This window comes from Gekko japonicus, unplaced genomic scaffold, assembly GCF_001447785.1.
Source record: "Gekko japonicus isolate JY-2015 unplaced genomic scaffold, Gekko_japonicus_V1.1 scaffold1195, whole genome shotgun sequence".
NCBI lineage: Eukaryota > Metazoa > Chordata > Lepidosauria > Squamata > Gekkonidae > Gekko > Gekko japonicus.
In genome coordinates, this window is record NW_015176007.1 from 557,811 (window position 1) to 572,593 (window position 14,783).

Sequence of the window (14,783 nt, forward strand, 5' to 3'; positions counted from 1 at the left end):
AGATTTGCTCTTTCTTTCTTTTTTTTGGAATCCCCGGAGGGATATTTTTTTATTATTATTTATAAGACTACAGAACTACAAAGAAAATATGAGGGAAGGACTAACATCTAAGGATAAAGAATAGATAACCACACTATACTAAAAACCCAAGAGGAGGAGATCATATCTGTGTTAATCTAAGTGTTATTAATAAAAGTGTTAGTACAACAATATACTTGTAGAGTTCTTGTTTGTCTCGGTTTCAATGTTATTATGTTAGTTGTTGTGAGAGAGCTTTCTGAGCATCTTGTTATTTGCTTCAAAAGGCAATTTTCAGAGTCCTTCTGCCTTCACTTCGGTTTTCTGTCTCTGAAATCATATGTAACTTTCGTTGCGCCTGCACCCATTTCTACAGCAGAGTCCTCATCCGATCCAGAGGTAGCGGAGTCACGATTTTGGTTCTTCATCTTTGGATTCTTCCTCCAATCCCAACTGGCGTCTCAAAAATTCTTTGGCTTTAAAGATGGACTCTATCTTTTTTATCGTTGATTTTAAAGATGACACCCTCTGGGATCGTCCACCTGTATGAAATTCCATTGGTTTGAAGAAGAGAAATTAAGTCTTTGTAGCTTTTCCTCTTTTGACAAATTTCAAATGGAATGTCTTTTAAAGTTTTAATGCTTATATTCCCCATTTTCAGTAAAGTTGCTGAAGTCGCTTTTAAAATAGCATCTCTCGTCTGTCTTCTTGAGAATCTGACCACAATTTCTCCAGGCAGGCTATTTTTTTAATATAATTGGAGTATGCCCTGTAAGCAGTCTCCATCTCTTTTACTACTTCATCCACTGTTGAGCCTATTGCTGGAGCAATAATATCGCTGAGCAACTTCCTCAGATCCTCCTTTTCAGATTCAGGAACTCCCTGGAATCTGAGTATCATATTGGCTTTTTCCATTTGTAGCTGTAACAACCGGTTTTCTTGGAAGTTTTGTTTTGCTTCAACTTCCCCCATTCTTTTCTTCATTTTCTTGTTTGTGGTGTCTATCTCTTTAATTCTCTCAGTCATATGCTCCACCTTGTTCGCCGTTTCTGCCAGTTGGAGCTGCTGGGTTTTGGTTCAGCGAAGTCAGTTGCTAGTTAATACCATCGAGTTGCTCCATCCCGGCGAGGATATCCACTAACATTTGCATGACGTCTGCTCCCTCTTCTGGTTTTTATACGATTGTTTACAATTCCCAACTGCTTCTCGCGGACTCTAAAAATTGTCATCTTGGTATCAGCCCCTCAAAAGCCCTATGGCCTGGAACCTATCGCAAAGGCTCTGTGGGAGTGCTACTTGAGGTAGCACCCCTCCATACCGCTGGTATGCGATTCATTCCCCCAAGGTCCGGGGAGAACATCCGCCATCACTGATCCACAAACCGGAAGCCTCCAGATTTGCTCTTTCTGATGTGAAAAAATTACTTACTGTCCTTGCCACAGAACAATCGCTGATCCACAAACCGGAAGCCTCCAGATTTGCTCTTTCTGATGTGAAAAAATTGCTTACTGTCCTTGCCACAGAACAATCTTTAGAACAGATTGCTGAAGAACTTGACACAACCCCCTCCGTCAACACTTGTCTATACTTCTCCCAAATCTCTACAAATAGATCACACTGCAGTCCTCTCACATTTGACCCTATCTGTCTTGTTCAAAATTATTCCGTCTCGCAAAAGGATAGTTGTATCTAATTGTTCAATAGACCAGCTGTAACTTTTATCTGAAGATTCCTACCTGTGGAAGAGTACAGCTAATACCATTCCAAGGATTTGGGGGTTTTTTACATTGGGGACACAGTACAATCCTAAACAGAGAGATGCCCTTTTAAATCAATTTAAATTAATGGTTTTAGGATTGCACTGTGATTCTCTTTTGAACATTTACGATGGTGCTGTTCCCTCAGTCATTGTGGTCTGGAGAGAAACTTCTCTCTCCACAGCCTTGAGAGAGTGGCAAAAGCCACTGTGGCATGACATAGAACAATTGTGGGCATGGCCAGGAGAGTGTCTGTTGACATTCATTCCCTCCTCTGATACAACATCTCCCCTACCCCAGCATGCCCTGTTATATTTCATGCCATGGATAGGATAAGATCAAACAGAGAAGTCCTCTTTCTTCCTTGCAGGTATTCCAGAGACGGACCGATGGCTCTGTGGATTTTTTCCAGGACTGGAACTCTTACAAGAGAGGATTTGGAAGGCAACTCACTGATTTCTGGCTGGGGAATGACAACATTCACCAATTGACCTCACTAGGTAAAGTGTATCCTGACAGGAGTTTTCACTTTTGCTACAATCACCACTCAGTTGTTCTGCATGTTTGTTTATAAATTAAAGAATAAATCCTACATGGCCCAGTGAACGATGAGCATTCATCGATATGATTTAAGACCCACAGCTGAGCATCAGCTAAAGAGGGGGGAAAGGAAACCTATAGTGGAAGGAGAAATTGGCCTGATCAAGCCCCTAGTTGCTTATAGCAACCGAAATGGGGGCAAAGTTAGGTTTGGGAAGATGGGTTTCATGAGACATGCATCCCCATAACCCAATTCCCCACATAGCATAGGGAAAGGGAGGTAAACGCTCCCTGTGCTTCATCAGTCTTGTCGGTAGCTAAATGACAAACCTAGGCCCAAACCTCAACAGTTCGTCTATCGGACAAATTGCTGAGGTCCAGAACTGGGTGTTCCTCCAGTCAGAGAACTCAGAAGTCTCATTATAGCATTGTGTAGACAGGATTTCACAGCTGGGTTCCTGATGGGCCCTAATTTAGGGTTGCCAGCCTCCAGGCAGTGGCTGAGATCTCATGGGATTACAACTGATCTCCAGGTGACATAGATCAGTTCATTTGGAGAAAATGGCTGCCCCGCTGAAGTCCCTCCCCCCAACCCCGCCCTCCTGAAGGACCATACCCAAAATCTCCAGGTATTTCCCGACCCAGAGCTGGCAACTCTAGCCTTAACTTGTTCCCTGTAAGATTACAATTGGATACTCTGTACCAAAAACAAGAAAATGGATGCACCCATAGACATAACAGGAGTTTCTGCAAGCTTGGTGGGCTTTGCAAGTCTGGGGACAAGTATCTGATTATAATTTTTTTTAAGTACTCCTGCCCCCAAAAAGTACTCCCTGAGGAGAACTGAGTATGCTCAGTGCCCTCTAGGAAGCACGACTTGTTGAAAGAAACATTCAAGAAACATGGGGACAGAGAAAATTTGTTTCTCCGATTTCTTATTCCTTCTTGTAGCAAACTTGGATGCCCTCCCAACAATGTTTTGGGCAGTGAAACCCTCCCAGCTGATGGTGTTTCTTCATTCTCAAGGAGTTCTTGAGTATGCAAAACCAAAACACTTAGAGCTGTCTATTCATCAGTGACAAGACTTTGTTACAGAAAAGAGAGTTACAGATTAAACCACAGGACAACTTCTGAAAGGAACAACTGAGGGGGAAAGAATAGCAGCAAAGTGATAAGACAGTACATAACATTGCCTAGAGCTGCGGAGCCATAGATTTAAATGTAGCTGGGGGAAGGAAGCATCCTGATAGGCAGAGGGCAGAGCTACGGAGAAGGCGGGAACATGCTGAACAAGGAGGAGGACGTTTAAGGCACATCTGCGTTCACAGATGAAGAAGCAGAGAAGAAGAGGAAGAGTTTTGTGAAAGAAATTACGGAGTGGGGGGAAATGAGCTAGGGAAACAGCAGACCAGGTACATGTTCACTGAGCAGAAAAAAGCTACAGAAAGAGTGAAACCAGATGTGTAACAGCATTTCTTGGAAGGGTGGTGGGTGAAGTAAAAAAGATGCTGCCTTAATAAAAATACACATTTCCTTTCAGAGGGGCGTGTACTTAAACAAAAGTTCATGTTAGTTTTGGATCCAGATTTCAGGGATGGTATATGCTTTTGAGCAAGGGAAACTTTTACCTTTACATATACTTAATGTTATCCCAAAGTTTCTGACCCTTAAGGAATTTAACAGGTTCCAAAATTCAGGACCATTTTTCTAATCCCCCCCCCGTTCCCCCACAGTAGCTGTAAGAGCAGGGGGGGGGGAAGCACACCCTGCCAAACACCTGCTAGCAGCCATTTCCTGCCCCTGACAGTTGATGCTACCTAACAAATTATAGCTGGGTGGATAGATACCAAGTCTACAGTCCATTGGAAATGGGGCCATTATTTCTTGTGGGATGTAGGAACACCATGTCCATCCATAGGAAATAATGGCCGCATTATTTCCAAAGGCAGGCAGGCATGGTATCTATCAACTGTTACTTTTAGCATCCACCCTTTGTTGGAAAACAGCTGATAGTTAGGGTTGCCAAGTGCTTACCTGTTCCAGAGCGGGGAAGTCCAGCTTTGCTCTGGGAGTCTTCGCGCGCGTGCAAAGCGCACGCCGCAAGCATGTCACATGGAAGTGATGCAAGCACGTCGGGGACGTTGGGGGCGAGGCCACAATCATCCGAGGGAAAACCATAGAGTTTTCCCTCGGGGATGATTGTGGCCCCGCCCCCAACGTCCCTGACGTGCTTGCGTCACTTCCGTGTGACGTGCTTCCGTCATTTCCGTGTGACGTGCTTTGGCGGTGGGGTTCCCCCCAGGGGCCCGATCCGGCGGCGGGGGGGGAACGGGCCTCCCGGGCGGGGGTTTCCCCGCTCCCTGGGGGGACTTGGCATCCCTACATAGTTGTGGGGAAGGGAACTTGGGGAAATAGCTGGTGGCATCAGCTGTTAGGTGGTGCTTGTTGTTCTTCAGCCGCACAGTCGAGTCCGACTCTTCATGACCCCATGGACCCCATCATCACGCCAGGAAGGCTCTGGAGTTGGCTTAATTTCATGTTCGTTGCCTTGATAACACTGTCTGGCCATCTCATCCTTTGCCGTCCCCGTATTCTTTGACCTTCAGTCTTTCCCAGCAACAGGGCCTTCTTCTCCAGTGAGGGCTCCCTGTATTTTTTACTCCCCTCCAGTTCATGAGGTAAATATATACTCATTAATTTTTGTCTCCCCTTGTTATCGGTCTTTCACTTGGCCTGGTGAGGAAAACAAAACAAGAAGACTTGGTTTTATAACCTGCTCTTCACTACCTGAAGGAGTCTCGGAGCGACTTACAATCTCCTTTCCGCTCGGCCTTCCTTATAGTCCAACTCTCACAGCCGTACATTACTACTTGGAGTACCATTGCTTTGACCATGCGGACATTTGTTGGCAGGGTGATGTCTCTACTTTTTATCATGCTGTTTAGGTTTGTCATCGCTTTCCTCCCAAGGAGCAGACGTCTTTTAATTTCATGGCTGCAGTCACCGTCTGCAGTGATCTTGGATCCCAGGAACGTGAAGTCTGTCACTACTTCCACAACTTCCCCTTCTATTTGCCAAGGAGTAATGGCAACAAAACTGGGGCAAAAATAAAGATAACAAAACTGGGGCAAAAATAGTATGATAGATCCACTCAAACACTTTATGTATGCTAATACAGTCACTTTTATACTTGAAAATTATTTCTAAGTATACAAAATATCAACAAGGCATACAACCCAAGCCATACAATATCTCAATGTTATACAGAATTGTGAAACTTAATGATATACTAACATTACAGTAAACTCAAACAGAACACTAGTTGCTGCTAACAGCCAAAGAATTTGTAGAACTTCAGTACATTAGTTGCTGTTAACAGCGAAAGGATTATGGAACTTTACAAAGCAGCCGGCTTTTGCTTGGTTTCGTATCATAACTTCATCAGAAGCAAGTCAACTTATATTGTGTAAGAGTTTTCCTTGTACTGTAATATATTTCCTGGTTTCTAAGGATATTTCTTCACAAGAGTTGCTACATTTAGTATCAGGACTAGCCCTTATTTCCTTTGAGGATTTCTCATATCGAACCTGTCTTTAACAGACTGAGCTTCGAGGCTGAAAAAGTCTCTACTCCCAGAATTTTGGCAGTGTTTCAGGTCATTTCAGATGTCCCCAAGCTGACCCAAAAGCAGCTAATTTGGGGCTTAATTCTAGCTTGGATATATCCAAATGTATGCCTCAGTGCCAAATGCAGCCATATAAGAACATAAGAGTACTGCAGGATCAGACCAATAGTCCATCTAGTCCAACATCCTGTCCCCGCAGTGGTCAAACAGTTCCTCTGGAGGGCCAACACAGGGCACAGAGGCTAAGACCTTCCCCTGATGTTGCCTGCTGACAGTGGGATTCATACGTTTAGGCCCTCTGAATGTGGAGGTTCCCTTTAGTCATCATAGCCGAATAGATCTATCCTCCTTGAATCTGTTCAATCCTCTTTTAAAGCTGTCTGTGCCTGGAGCCATCACAACATCCTCTTTCTATTTTGTTATAGGCAATTCAGTAATGTGTCACTCTTAACAGTGGTCAGTCAGATGCTTCAGGAATGGGTCATGATATAACCATTGCATAAGGTGTCATTCCAATGGGAAAGTTTCAGCAGAAAGATTAAGATCTGGAAGTTCTGGAGTCTGTTCTCCACGCTTCCTTGACCTCCCCCCCCCCCCCCCACCCTCCTCTGCTGTTTCTTTATACACACTTAAAAAAAATCTAACAATTCCACTTTATCGGCAGGTTTTTATGCTAGCGAGATTTAATCTCTTTCCTTCAGCTGTTGTTTCAGGCAGATATAGGGGTATCCCCTACAGGGATAGAACCTGCAATTGTCTCTATAGTGAACCTGATTCAGTTGCTCATATCCTTCTACGCTGTCTCCAATACTCTACCATGCGCAGCTATCTGATCAGTCCCCACTTACCTTCCACAAGGAATTTGACTGACAATGATCTTAAAATTCTATTGTCTGATAAGTTCTCGGCAATTACCCTGTCTGTTGCTGAATTCTTAGCTTATGTTTGGAAGCTAAGGGTAAGGGCACATAAGTCTTAATCCCCCTTGTGCTCATTTGGATTGTTATATTTTTTAACTGAGTTCACTATTCTTGAGAAGTTTAAAAATGATCCCCTGTTGGTGTAACTTGATGTAACTTGTTATGATCTATTAATTCATTTGTTCCATTGCCTTCCTTATTGTTCCTGTGTTATGCCAATAAAGGTCTATGTATATGTGTATATATGTATGACCAAGATGTTTCCCAAATCCTTTCTTCTTTCACAACAGTTTCCAAGGAATGTTCAGCAATATTCCACCCATTTCTTCTTTTGTTTCTGGGGTTCATTATAAAAATTCTACTTGGATAGGAATCTGTTGTTTTGGAAGACAGGAAACAGTGCTGTTTAATACAAAATTTCTTAGATCCTGAAAAAACACCTGGGTCAGCATAATCAGATTTTAATATAGTTATGTTAAAATGTTCTATATGATCTGATTTTATGTAAAGGAAGATGACAGATTGTTTTTGAAGTTCCCTGTTGGACACCACTGTTTTCCAAAGGATTGTGGGTACAGTCCATGGAGCAATCGTCCTTGAACTGGCACTGTTGAAAAGCAGTGTGTGTGTGGTACACAAGCATAATTATGCACCTGTGAGCAATCCCATGCATATTTCAGCAAACCTTGTGTGAAAGGTTCTTGATAGATTGTGACTGGGTCAGATCCTTGATCTGTCTGTGGAATTGATGGAGTTCTTATTGCAGCCTCTAAATGTAGCAACATAATTATTTCTGTTCTGAATAGGAGAAAATGAGCTGCGCATTGATTTCATTGATTTTGACAACAGACACACTGTGGCCAAATATGAGACCTTCAACATTTCAGGGGAGGCAGATCAGTACAGACTGGGACTTGGAGCCTTCCTTGAGGGCACTGCAGGTATGTGGCTGGGGACCTTCTGGACCACCTCTATGGTCAGAAGAGGAAACCATAACCATGGAAGGAGAAGGAGAAGAGAATGTTGTAGCTTCCTTCTCAACTGCAATCAGTCTATACTAAATGGTCAAACTGTCCTCAAAACCATGGTGGAGACGGCCATAGAAGAGCTAAAGTGAAGTGAGAAAAGACAGTTTTGTGTAGGGAGCATTCAGATGTTACATGCACAAAAAAACCCCGTTTGTCTGTACAGGTACAGACATGTTCTCCATATTCCCTTCTTTTCTACCTTCCCCTCTTATATAGAAATGCAGAAACATAGAGTTGGAAGGAACCTCAAGTGTCCTTGAGTCCACCCCCCTGTACAGTACGGGAAATTCATAATTGCCCCCCACTCCCCCAGTGACCCCTACTCTATGCCCAGAGGAAGGCAAAAAACCACCAGGATTCCTAGCCAATCTGTCCTGGGGGAAAAATCCATTCCTGACCCCAAAGTGGCCATCAGCATCACCTTGGGCATGTAAGAATGGGGCACGAGAGCCGAGCACTGACTCATCCCTTCCTGCTGTCCTCCTCACGATCTGCCCAAACTCACAGAATTAGCATTGTTGTCAGATGGCCATCTAGGCTCTGCTTTAAAACCTCCAACGAAGGAGAGCCCACCACCTTCCAAGGAAGCTTGTTCCACTTTGGAACTGCTCTAACCATCAGGAAATTCTTCCTAATATTTAGTCAAAAACTCTTTTGAATTAATTTCAATCCATTGGTTCTGGTCTGACCTTCTGGGACAACGGCTCCATTCTCTATATGGCAGCCCTTCAATACTTGAAACCTCTCAGTTGTCTTCTCTCCATGCTAAACATACCCAGCTCCTTCCAAACCTTCCTCATAGGACTAGGTCTCCAGACCCCTCACCAGGGGTCATCTTGAGGGGGAACGCGCAGGAACGGTGTTCCGGGAGTAAGAACCCCAGGAGGGGACACATATGGTGATGCGCTGTGGAAAGCCGCCTTTTTTTGCTAGAGAGATGCTGGCGGTGCCTGTCCGATATCATGACTCTTTGGAAGCTGATGTCTTGCATGTCTCCCACTTGCTCTGTTTGGTTTTGAGTAAGACAATTTTCCAGTGTGTTGGGCCCCCTGGCATAAATCTGTTGGTTTCCCTCCCCCATCTTTAATGACACCCAACTAAGGTAAATCATGTCTCACTTGATCTTACTGTAGGACTATCCTTGGTATAGCCTGCCTTGATGTGTTAATGGTAGACAGGGGTCATTTCGTAGAAAAAGAGGTGCAGGAGCTCATTAGCATAACTCATTAGCATAACTTATTTGCATATGTCACACCCCCTGGCATCACTGGAAGTGTGTCAGAAGGCAACACCCACTGCTCAGGCTCCACTGGACTGTTTTGGATTGTTAGCTATTGGGGGGGGGGGGACATGAAGATCTGTCCTCGCAGAGAAGGGAGAGCTTGTACCTGAATAAAACTTGGTCTTATTCCCTGGCTGCACTGTTTCGGACTGGGGGGCTGGGGGGGCTCTGCAACTTCCCTGGCTGCTTCTTACTCTGACTGAGGGCTGCTGGGAGCAGGGGGTGGGACTTGTTGCACGTGCCCGCCCCCTGGGCTCTTTACTGCCGGAGCTCCGCTCCTGTGTGCTCCTGCAGGAAATGATCCCTGATGGTAGATGGCAGATATGGGCAGTATTGTGTACATGGCTGCTGGTGTGATTTTTTTTGGGATTATACATTGTCTGGTCTTAATGTGTGTGAAGGTGCAATATAACACATGCTCCTCAAGACTGCTATAAACATTACCCTTTTAATGAATACCTCTCCCAGGCATATTGTTGCCAAAGTAATCTTTTGATTGTTTTCCTGATTTATTGCAGAAAAAGCAAAAGCTTACTAACTTGATCTGTATCTTCATGGTTGTAGGGTAACTTCCCTGCAAAAGCAAAGAAAACTTAAAGAGTCTTTAGTCAAAAAGTGTAAAGCTGGCTCACTACCAGCTTTGAGTTGGAAATACCTGGAGATTTTGGGGGTGGAGCCTGAGCGGTGGGTGTTGCCTTCTGACACACTTCCAGTGATGGCAGGGAGTGTGGCATATGCAAATAAGTTATGCTAATGAGCCTCCTGCACCTCTTTTTCTTCGAAATGACCCCTGCCCCTCACCATCTTTGTTGCCCTCCTCTGGACACACTCCAGCTTGTCAACATCCTTCTTAAACTGTGGTGCCCAAAACTTAACACAGTATTCCAAGTGAGGTCTAACCAGAGCAGAGTAAAGTGATACCATCACTTTGCATGACCTGGATACTGTACTTCTGTTGATAGAGCCCAAAATTGCCTTTGCCTTTTTAGCTACCACATCACACTGCTGACACTTTTGACTGAGTATGGTCTACTAAGACCCCTAGATCCTTTTTGCAAGTACTTCTGCCAAGACAAGTCTCCCCCCCTCCATTTTCTCTGCCTAAATATAGAACACTGTGATAGTTGAAGACAGAAGTTTTCAGCTAACCCCAGTGAGTTGTAGTGTTGGCATGTGACTGCCTGGACGTTTTAGGCTTACTTTCCTTCACAATAACTGGGATTCTTAACAAGAATTCAGTAGTGGTTAAAATACTACTTACAGGTGGGCATCCACATGATGTTGTGCATCAACAGGCTTCTTTTTAGTTTTTCCCTGTCCTTGATATGCTCTTTCCTAAATATGCTTTACTCCAATCTTTTAAGAAAGAACATGGCCCAAGTGCATTATCACGACATCTGGATAGGAATGTGCTCATTTTCAACAGCCCTTACTCCCAAACACACATCAGCACCGTTTTCCTCCTGTCAGCTTCTTGCAGGTGTCATTTTCTTTGATGTGCCATACCACAAGGGATTTTGAAGAAAAAAATTGCTAATTGTTCTAGTGCTATAATGCTGACACTAGAATGCTATAGCAATTACATTTTTTAAAAACCCTCAAAAACAGTCAAGTGTTACATTGGGGGAAATTGTGCAGAAAATCCCACATGTAATGTTCCATTACCAATGCAAATTCCTCTGCATTTGAAGCAGCTATGAAAGCAACGTGGAGAATCCTCACTATGTAGAAATAGCTTGGATATGACTCTGACTTCAGTTATTTGGACTTTACTGCTAAGTGAAACTAACTGAACTTTCATTTTGAGTCTTGACATAGGGGGAGAAGAAAGGTGCACGAGAGAGAAAGAGAGAGATATTCAACAAACAAAACAAAACCAAATGTAAAGAAAGCAATAATGTCATATTGGGGACATCAAGATTGCTTCAGAATCATAAAAACAAGTACAAGATGAAATTAAGAACATAGTGTTGTAGCTATAAAACAGATAAGTACAAACAGCCAACATTTCAAACCAACTTACATCGTTTTAAATAGCGAAGAACAGGTATTCCCAAAAAGACATATCTACTCAGTCCTCATATACTTGAGGGATTTGTTTGTGATATCTGAACTGAATTTGTATAAAGAATGTCACACTTTTGAAAATCTATTAATTATTCTTTCCTTATTCTAAGAAATACGTCCTCTATCTCAAGTTGATCAGCCTCTATTTACACTCCCCTAAGGGGCCTTGATCAAAACCTCTTATACCAGCATGAGCCAAATGCCACAATCCCAGAGGTGATATGTTCTTTTAGAATAAAAATATAGATGTGGTTCAGAATTTTCTGTATTTGATTATTGTGTCCATCCAGGCCGCGCTTTCAAATTGCTCTAAACATTATGTTTTTGTGTGTGGAATCAGTTCAGATGTCTACCACCCCATCATCAAATTAAGAGAAACCAGATGATGCTCAAGCATGTCAACAAGCTCCAGTCCAGATGACTGGGATCTAAATATATGAGTTAATTCCACTGGACGGTCTTGAACCAGAGGTGATGTACAAGTAACCCCTAGATTCTGCACTGGTCCTGTAATGGACATGTATGTATGTGTGAACCAGTCTGCAGTCTACCCCCCTAAACTAGAATTTAATCTGTCATTTGCAGGTGATTCACTCACTTCCCACAACAACATGCCTTTCTCCACCAAAGACAGACAGCAGGATCCTGGCAACAATAACTGTGCAGTGACTTACAAAGGAGCTTGGTGGTACAACAGCTGCCACCACAGCAACCTCAATGGGATGTACTGGCTTGGGTCTCACTCCTCTTATGCTGATGGTGTGAACTGGAGAACCGGCAAAGGGTACAACTATTCCTACAAACGCTCGGAAATGAAATTCAGGCCCCGGGAATAGTCAAAATTGGTGAGACAGCTGTCTCTTCAACTGCATTTGAGAAGAGACAGTTTCCCTATTTCCTGCCAGGATGAGGGAATGCAAAGTTGACATCTTACAAATCCTCTGTTTTAATAGTGCTTCCACCACAGGCTAATGAATACAGTGGCAAAAGGTTCAGTTGGGATTTTTTTGCCACTGACATGCAAATGTCTTGAGCCAGCTGGAATCCCAACCAAGCCAACATCTTCACGTGTTAGTTCATACGGACACATATCTCTAGTATGCCTGCTGAGCAGAAATGAACGACTCTTTGATAATATAAGGATTTTGGTTTATTATTCTGGCAACATTCACAACAAAGTTAAATAAAATCATAATATTGTAATGTGTGCACCCTAGAACTTTGTAGTATAGTGTTGTTTTGTATTCACTGTAATCAAGAGGAATGGGGGATATTTGCGAGATGAGCTAGTGTCCGAAGGGCAGGGGGTTGAATGTCCTTGCAGCAGAAGCAACATGGAGAGCCAGCACTTGTGTTCAGGTAACACACTTGACAGATCAGGAATATTTTAAGTCTTACAGTTGGATTAGAACCTACAAGAAGGCTGCATAAACTACTCTGTGAGTTGCCATATGATGACTCTCCAGAGGGCTTGATAATCCTCCTGTGTTTGCTGCTAACCTCAAACTGCAAACACAGGAAATGGTTGCCAAGTACCTGAAAGGGTGATGGACTGTTTCTGTGGATCATGCATTATGCAGGCCTGACCTATGTAGTGCAGGAACAGGAGTCAGAAGTGGTGCTGGTGTTGAACAAGCTTAGCTCAATTGTTCACTGGCTCAGTGAACATGCCATTTCTAGCACACAGTGGTTTAAAAGCAGCCTGCACTGCAAAGAACTGGTTGTCCCATGCCATGAGTTATAGAACATAGGGGGGAGGGCGTTCCAGAAGGGATTGCTGGATCCTGAGAATCAGTGTTAGCCAGTTTCTAAACTGGGTAGAGAGGTGAGGGAGATCATGGCATAAGTTCCTGGGCAGCCCCTAAATCACAGCCCTGATTCTTTCCCAGTTAAAACATGAGTGACTTCCGGTTTGTAGAGGGCATGTGAGCGAGCAAGATGGGTACCCTAGGGGTGGACGAGATGAAGTAAACTCCTCCCTTTACCCCTGATTTGAGGCCCTCATCCTCTTGCCCTTCCGAGCTTCCTTCGCCTTCCCGAGCCTCCCCCACCGGCGCCCTGAAGGCCTGGGATATGACGTCCCCCTTAGCGGCAGACCAAGAAAGGGCAGAACCCCGGCAGTGTGATGGCGACAGGAGGCCCCCCCTCCCTACAACTGTATCTGAACCAACCGGACCCAGGGACTTGGAAGTGTGGTGGTCTGACTTGGACCTTAATTCAAAAGACTCTGGTTAAAGCCAAAGAGGATTACAAAGCCCAGGCTGACAAGGGCAGGTCACCAGAGTGGGACTTACAGCCTGGGGACTCTATCTATGTGTCCACAAAGAACCTGAAGGGCTCGCAACCTGGGGGGGGGAAAGCTGAGGTGGAAATATGTGGGACCTTTTAAAGTATAATGTGTCATTCACAAGGTGGCTGTTGGCATTTTGAAAAGACTCAAATGTACCTAAACTATGGCAAGATCTAATTATGACTATGATCACTGTGGCAAAAACTGTTATAGCCATGAAGTGGAAGGATGCAGACCCCCCCTCCCCCACGGTGCAACAATGGTACTGAAACATATGGGACTATTTTATTTTAGATTAAATTACTGATACTATTTCAGAGAAAAAAGCAGAATCAGTTTGACATTTTAGTTTACTCAAAAAATGGTTACCTTTTATGGAATTTAAGTTTCAGATCTTTAAAGATGTAAGTACCAGTGCTCTATCTCTAACACTTAAGAAAAGAATCAGCCTATTACTGTTTGCAGCTAAAACCGCAATTGCATCCACATGGAAGTCCCAAAACACTCTGAACGTAAACCTCTGGTACAAGAAACTATGGAATCTATACTTAATGGAAAAAACCACAGATATCTTTAAACAAATCAAACCAAAAAAAGAACACAATGACACTACACTATATGGTCTCCTATCTTATCATACCTAACTACCAAAGATTCAATACCCGATGTAATAGGTACTCTTCGCCTTTTGTAGCGTTTATAGCACAATACACAGTTTGATATATAGTATGAACTGTACGGAAAGAATCCTCTCCACAGTATAGATTAGACTGATTGAAGCACTTTTTGTATGTATAACGAAAAATATGTTAATTATATGTATATGCCTATCTTGCATAACCCTGTTGTTAATGTTAATGAGAAAATTGAATAAAACTGATTTTGGGGGGAAAAGATGTAAGTACCATGAAGGAAAAAAATAATTACATGTCTTTAGTAGCCATCCATTGAGCACATGACTGGTGCTTTATTTAATTTAAACATAATAGCCTTGTCTTTTTTATGTATAACGCTTAGGGCTCTTTAGCTTGGAGAAACGACGCCTGAGGGGAGACATGATTGAGGTTTATAAGATTATGCATGGGATAGAGCAGGTAGAGAAAGAGGTACTTTTCTCCCTTTCTCACAATACAAGAACTCGTGGGCACTCCATGAAATTGCTGAGCGGTCGGGTTAGAACGGATAAAAGGAAGTACTTCTTCACCCAAAGAGTGATTAACACATGGAATTCATTGCCACAGGAGGTGGTGGTGGTG

The 14,783-nt window shown here is 43.4% G+C and overlaps 1 protein-coding gene across 1 annotated transcript in view; it reads left to right on the top strand.

Annotated features, from left to right (window-relative positions):
• The window catches only part of LOC107123280 (ficolin-2-like), a 28,032-nt gene extending 15,586 nt beyond the window's left edge, over positions 1-12,446 (top strand). The window contains exons 8-10 of the mRNA XM_015426505.1: positions 2,146-2,275; positions 7,667-7,801; positions 11,823-12,446. Of these exons, the coding sequence (XP_015281991.1) occupies positions 2,146-2,275; positions 7,667-7,801; positions 11,823-12,073 (516 nt within the window). The 3' untranslated portion in view covers positions 12,074-12,446. The remainder of the gene's footprint in view (positions 1-2,145; positions 2,276-7,666; positions 7,802-11,822) is intronic.
• The last annotated feature ends 2,337 nt before the right edge of the window (positions 12,447-14,783 follow it).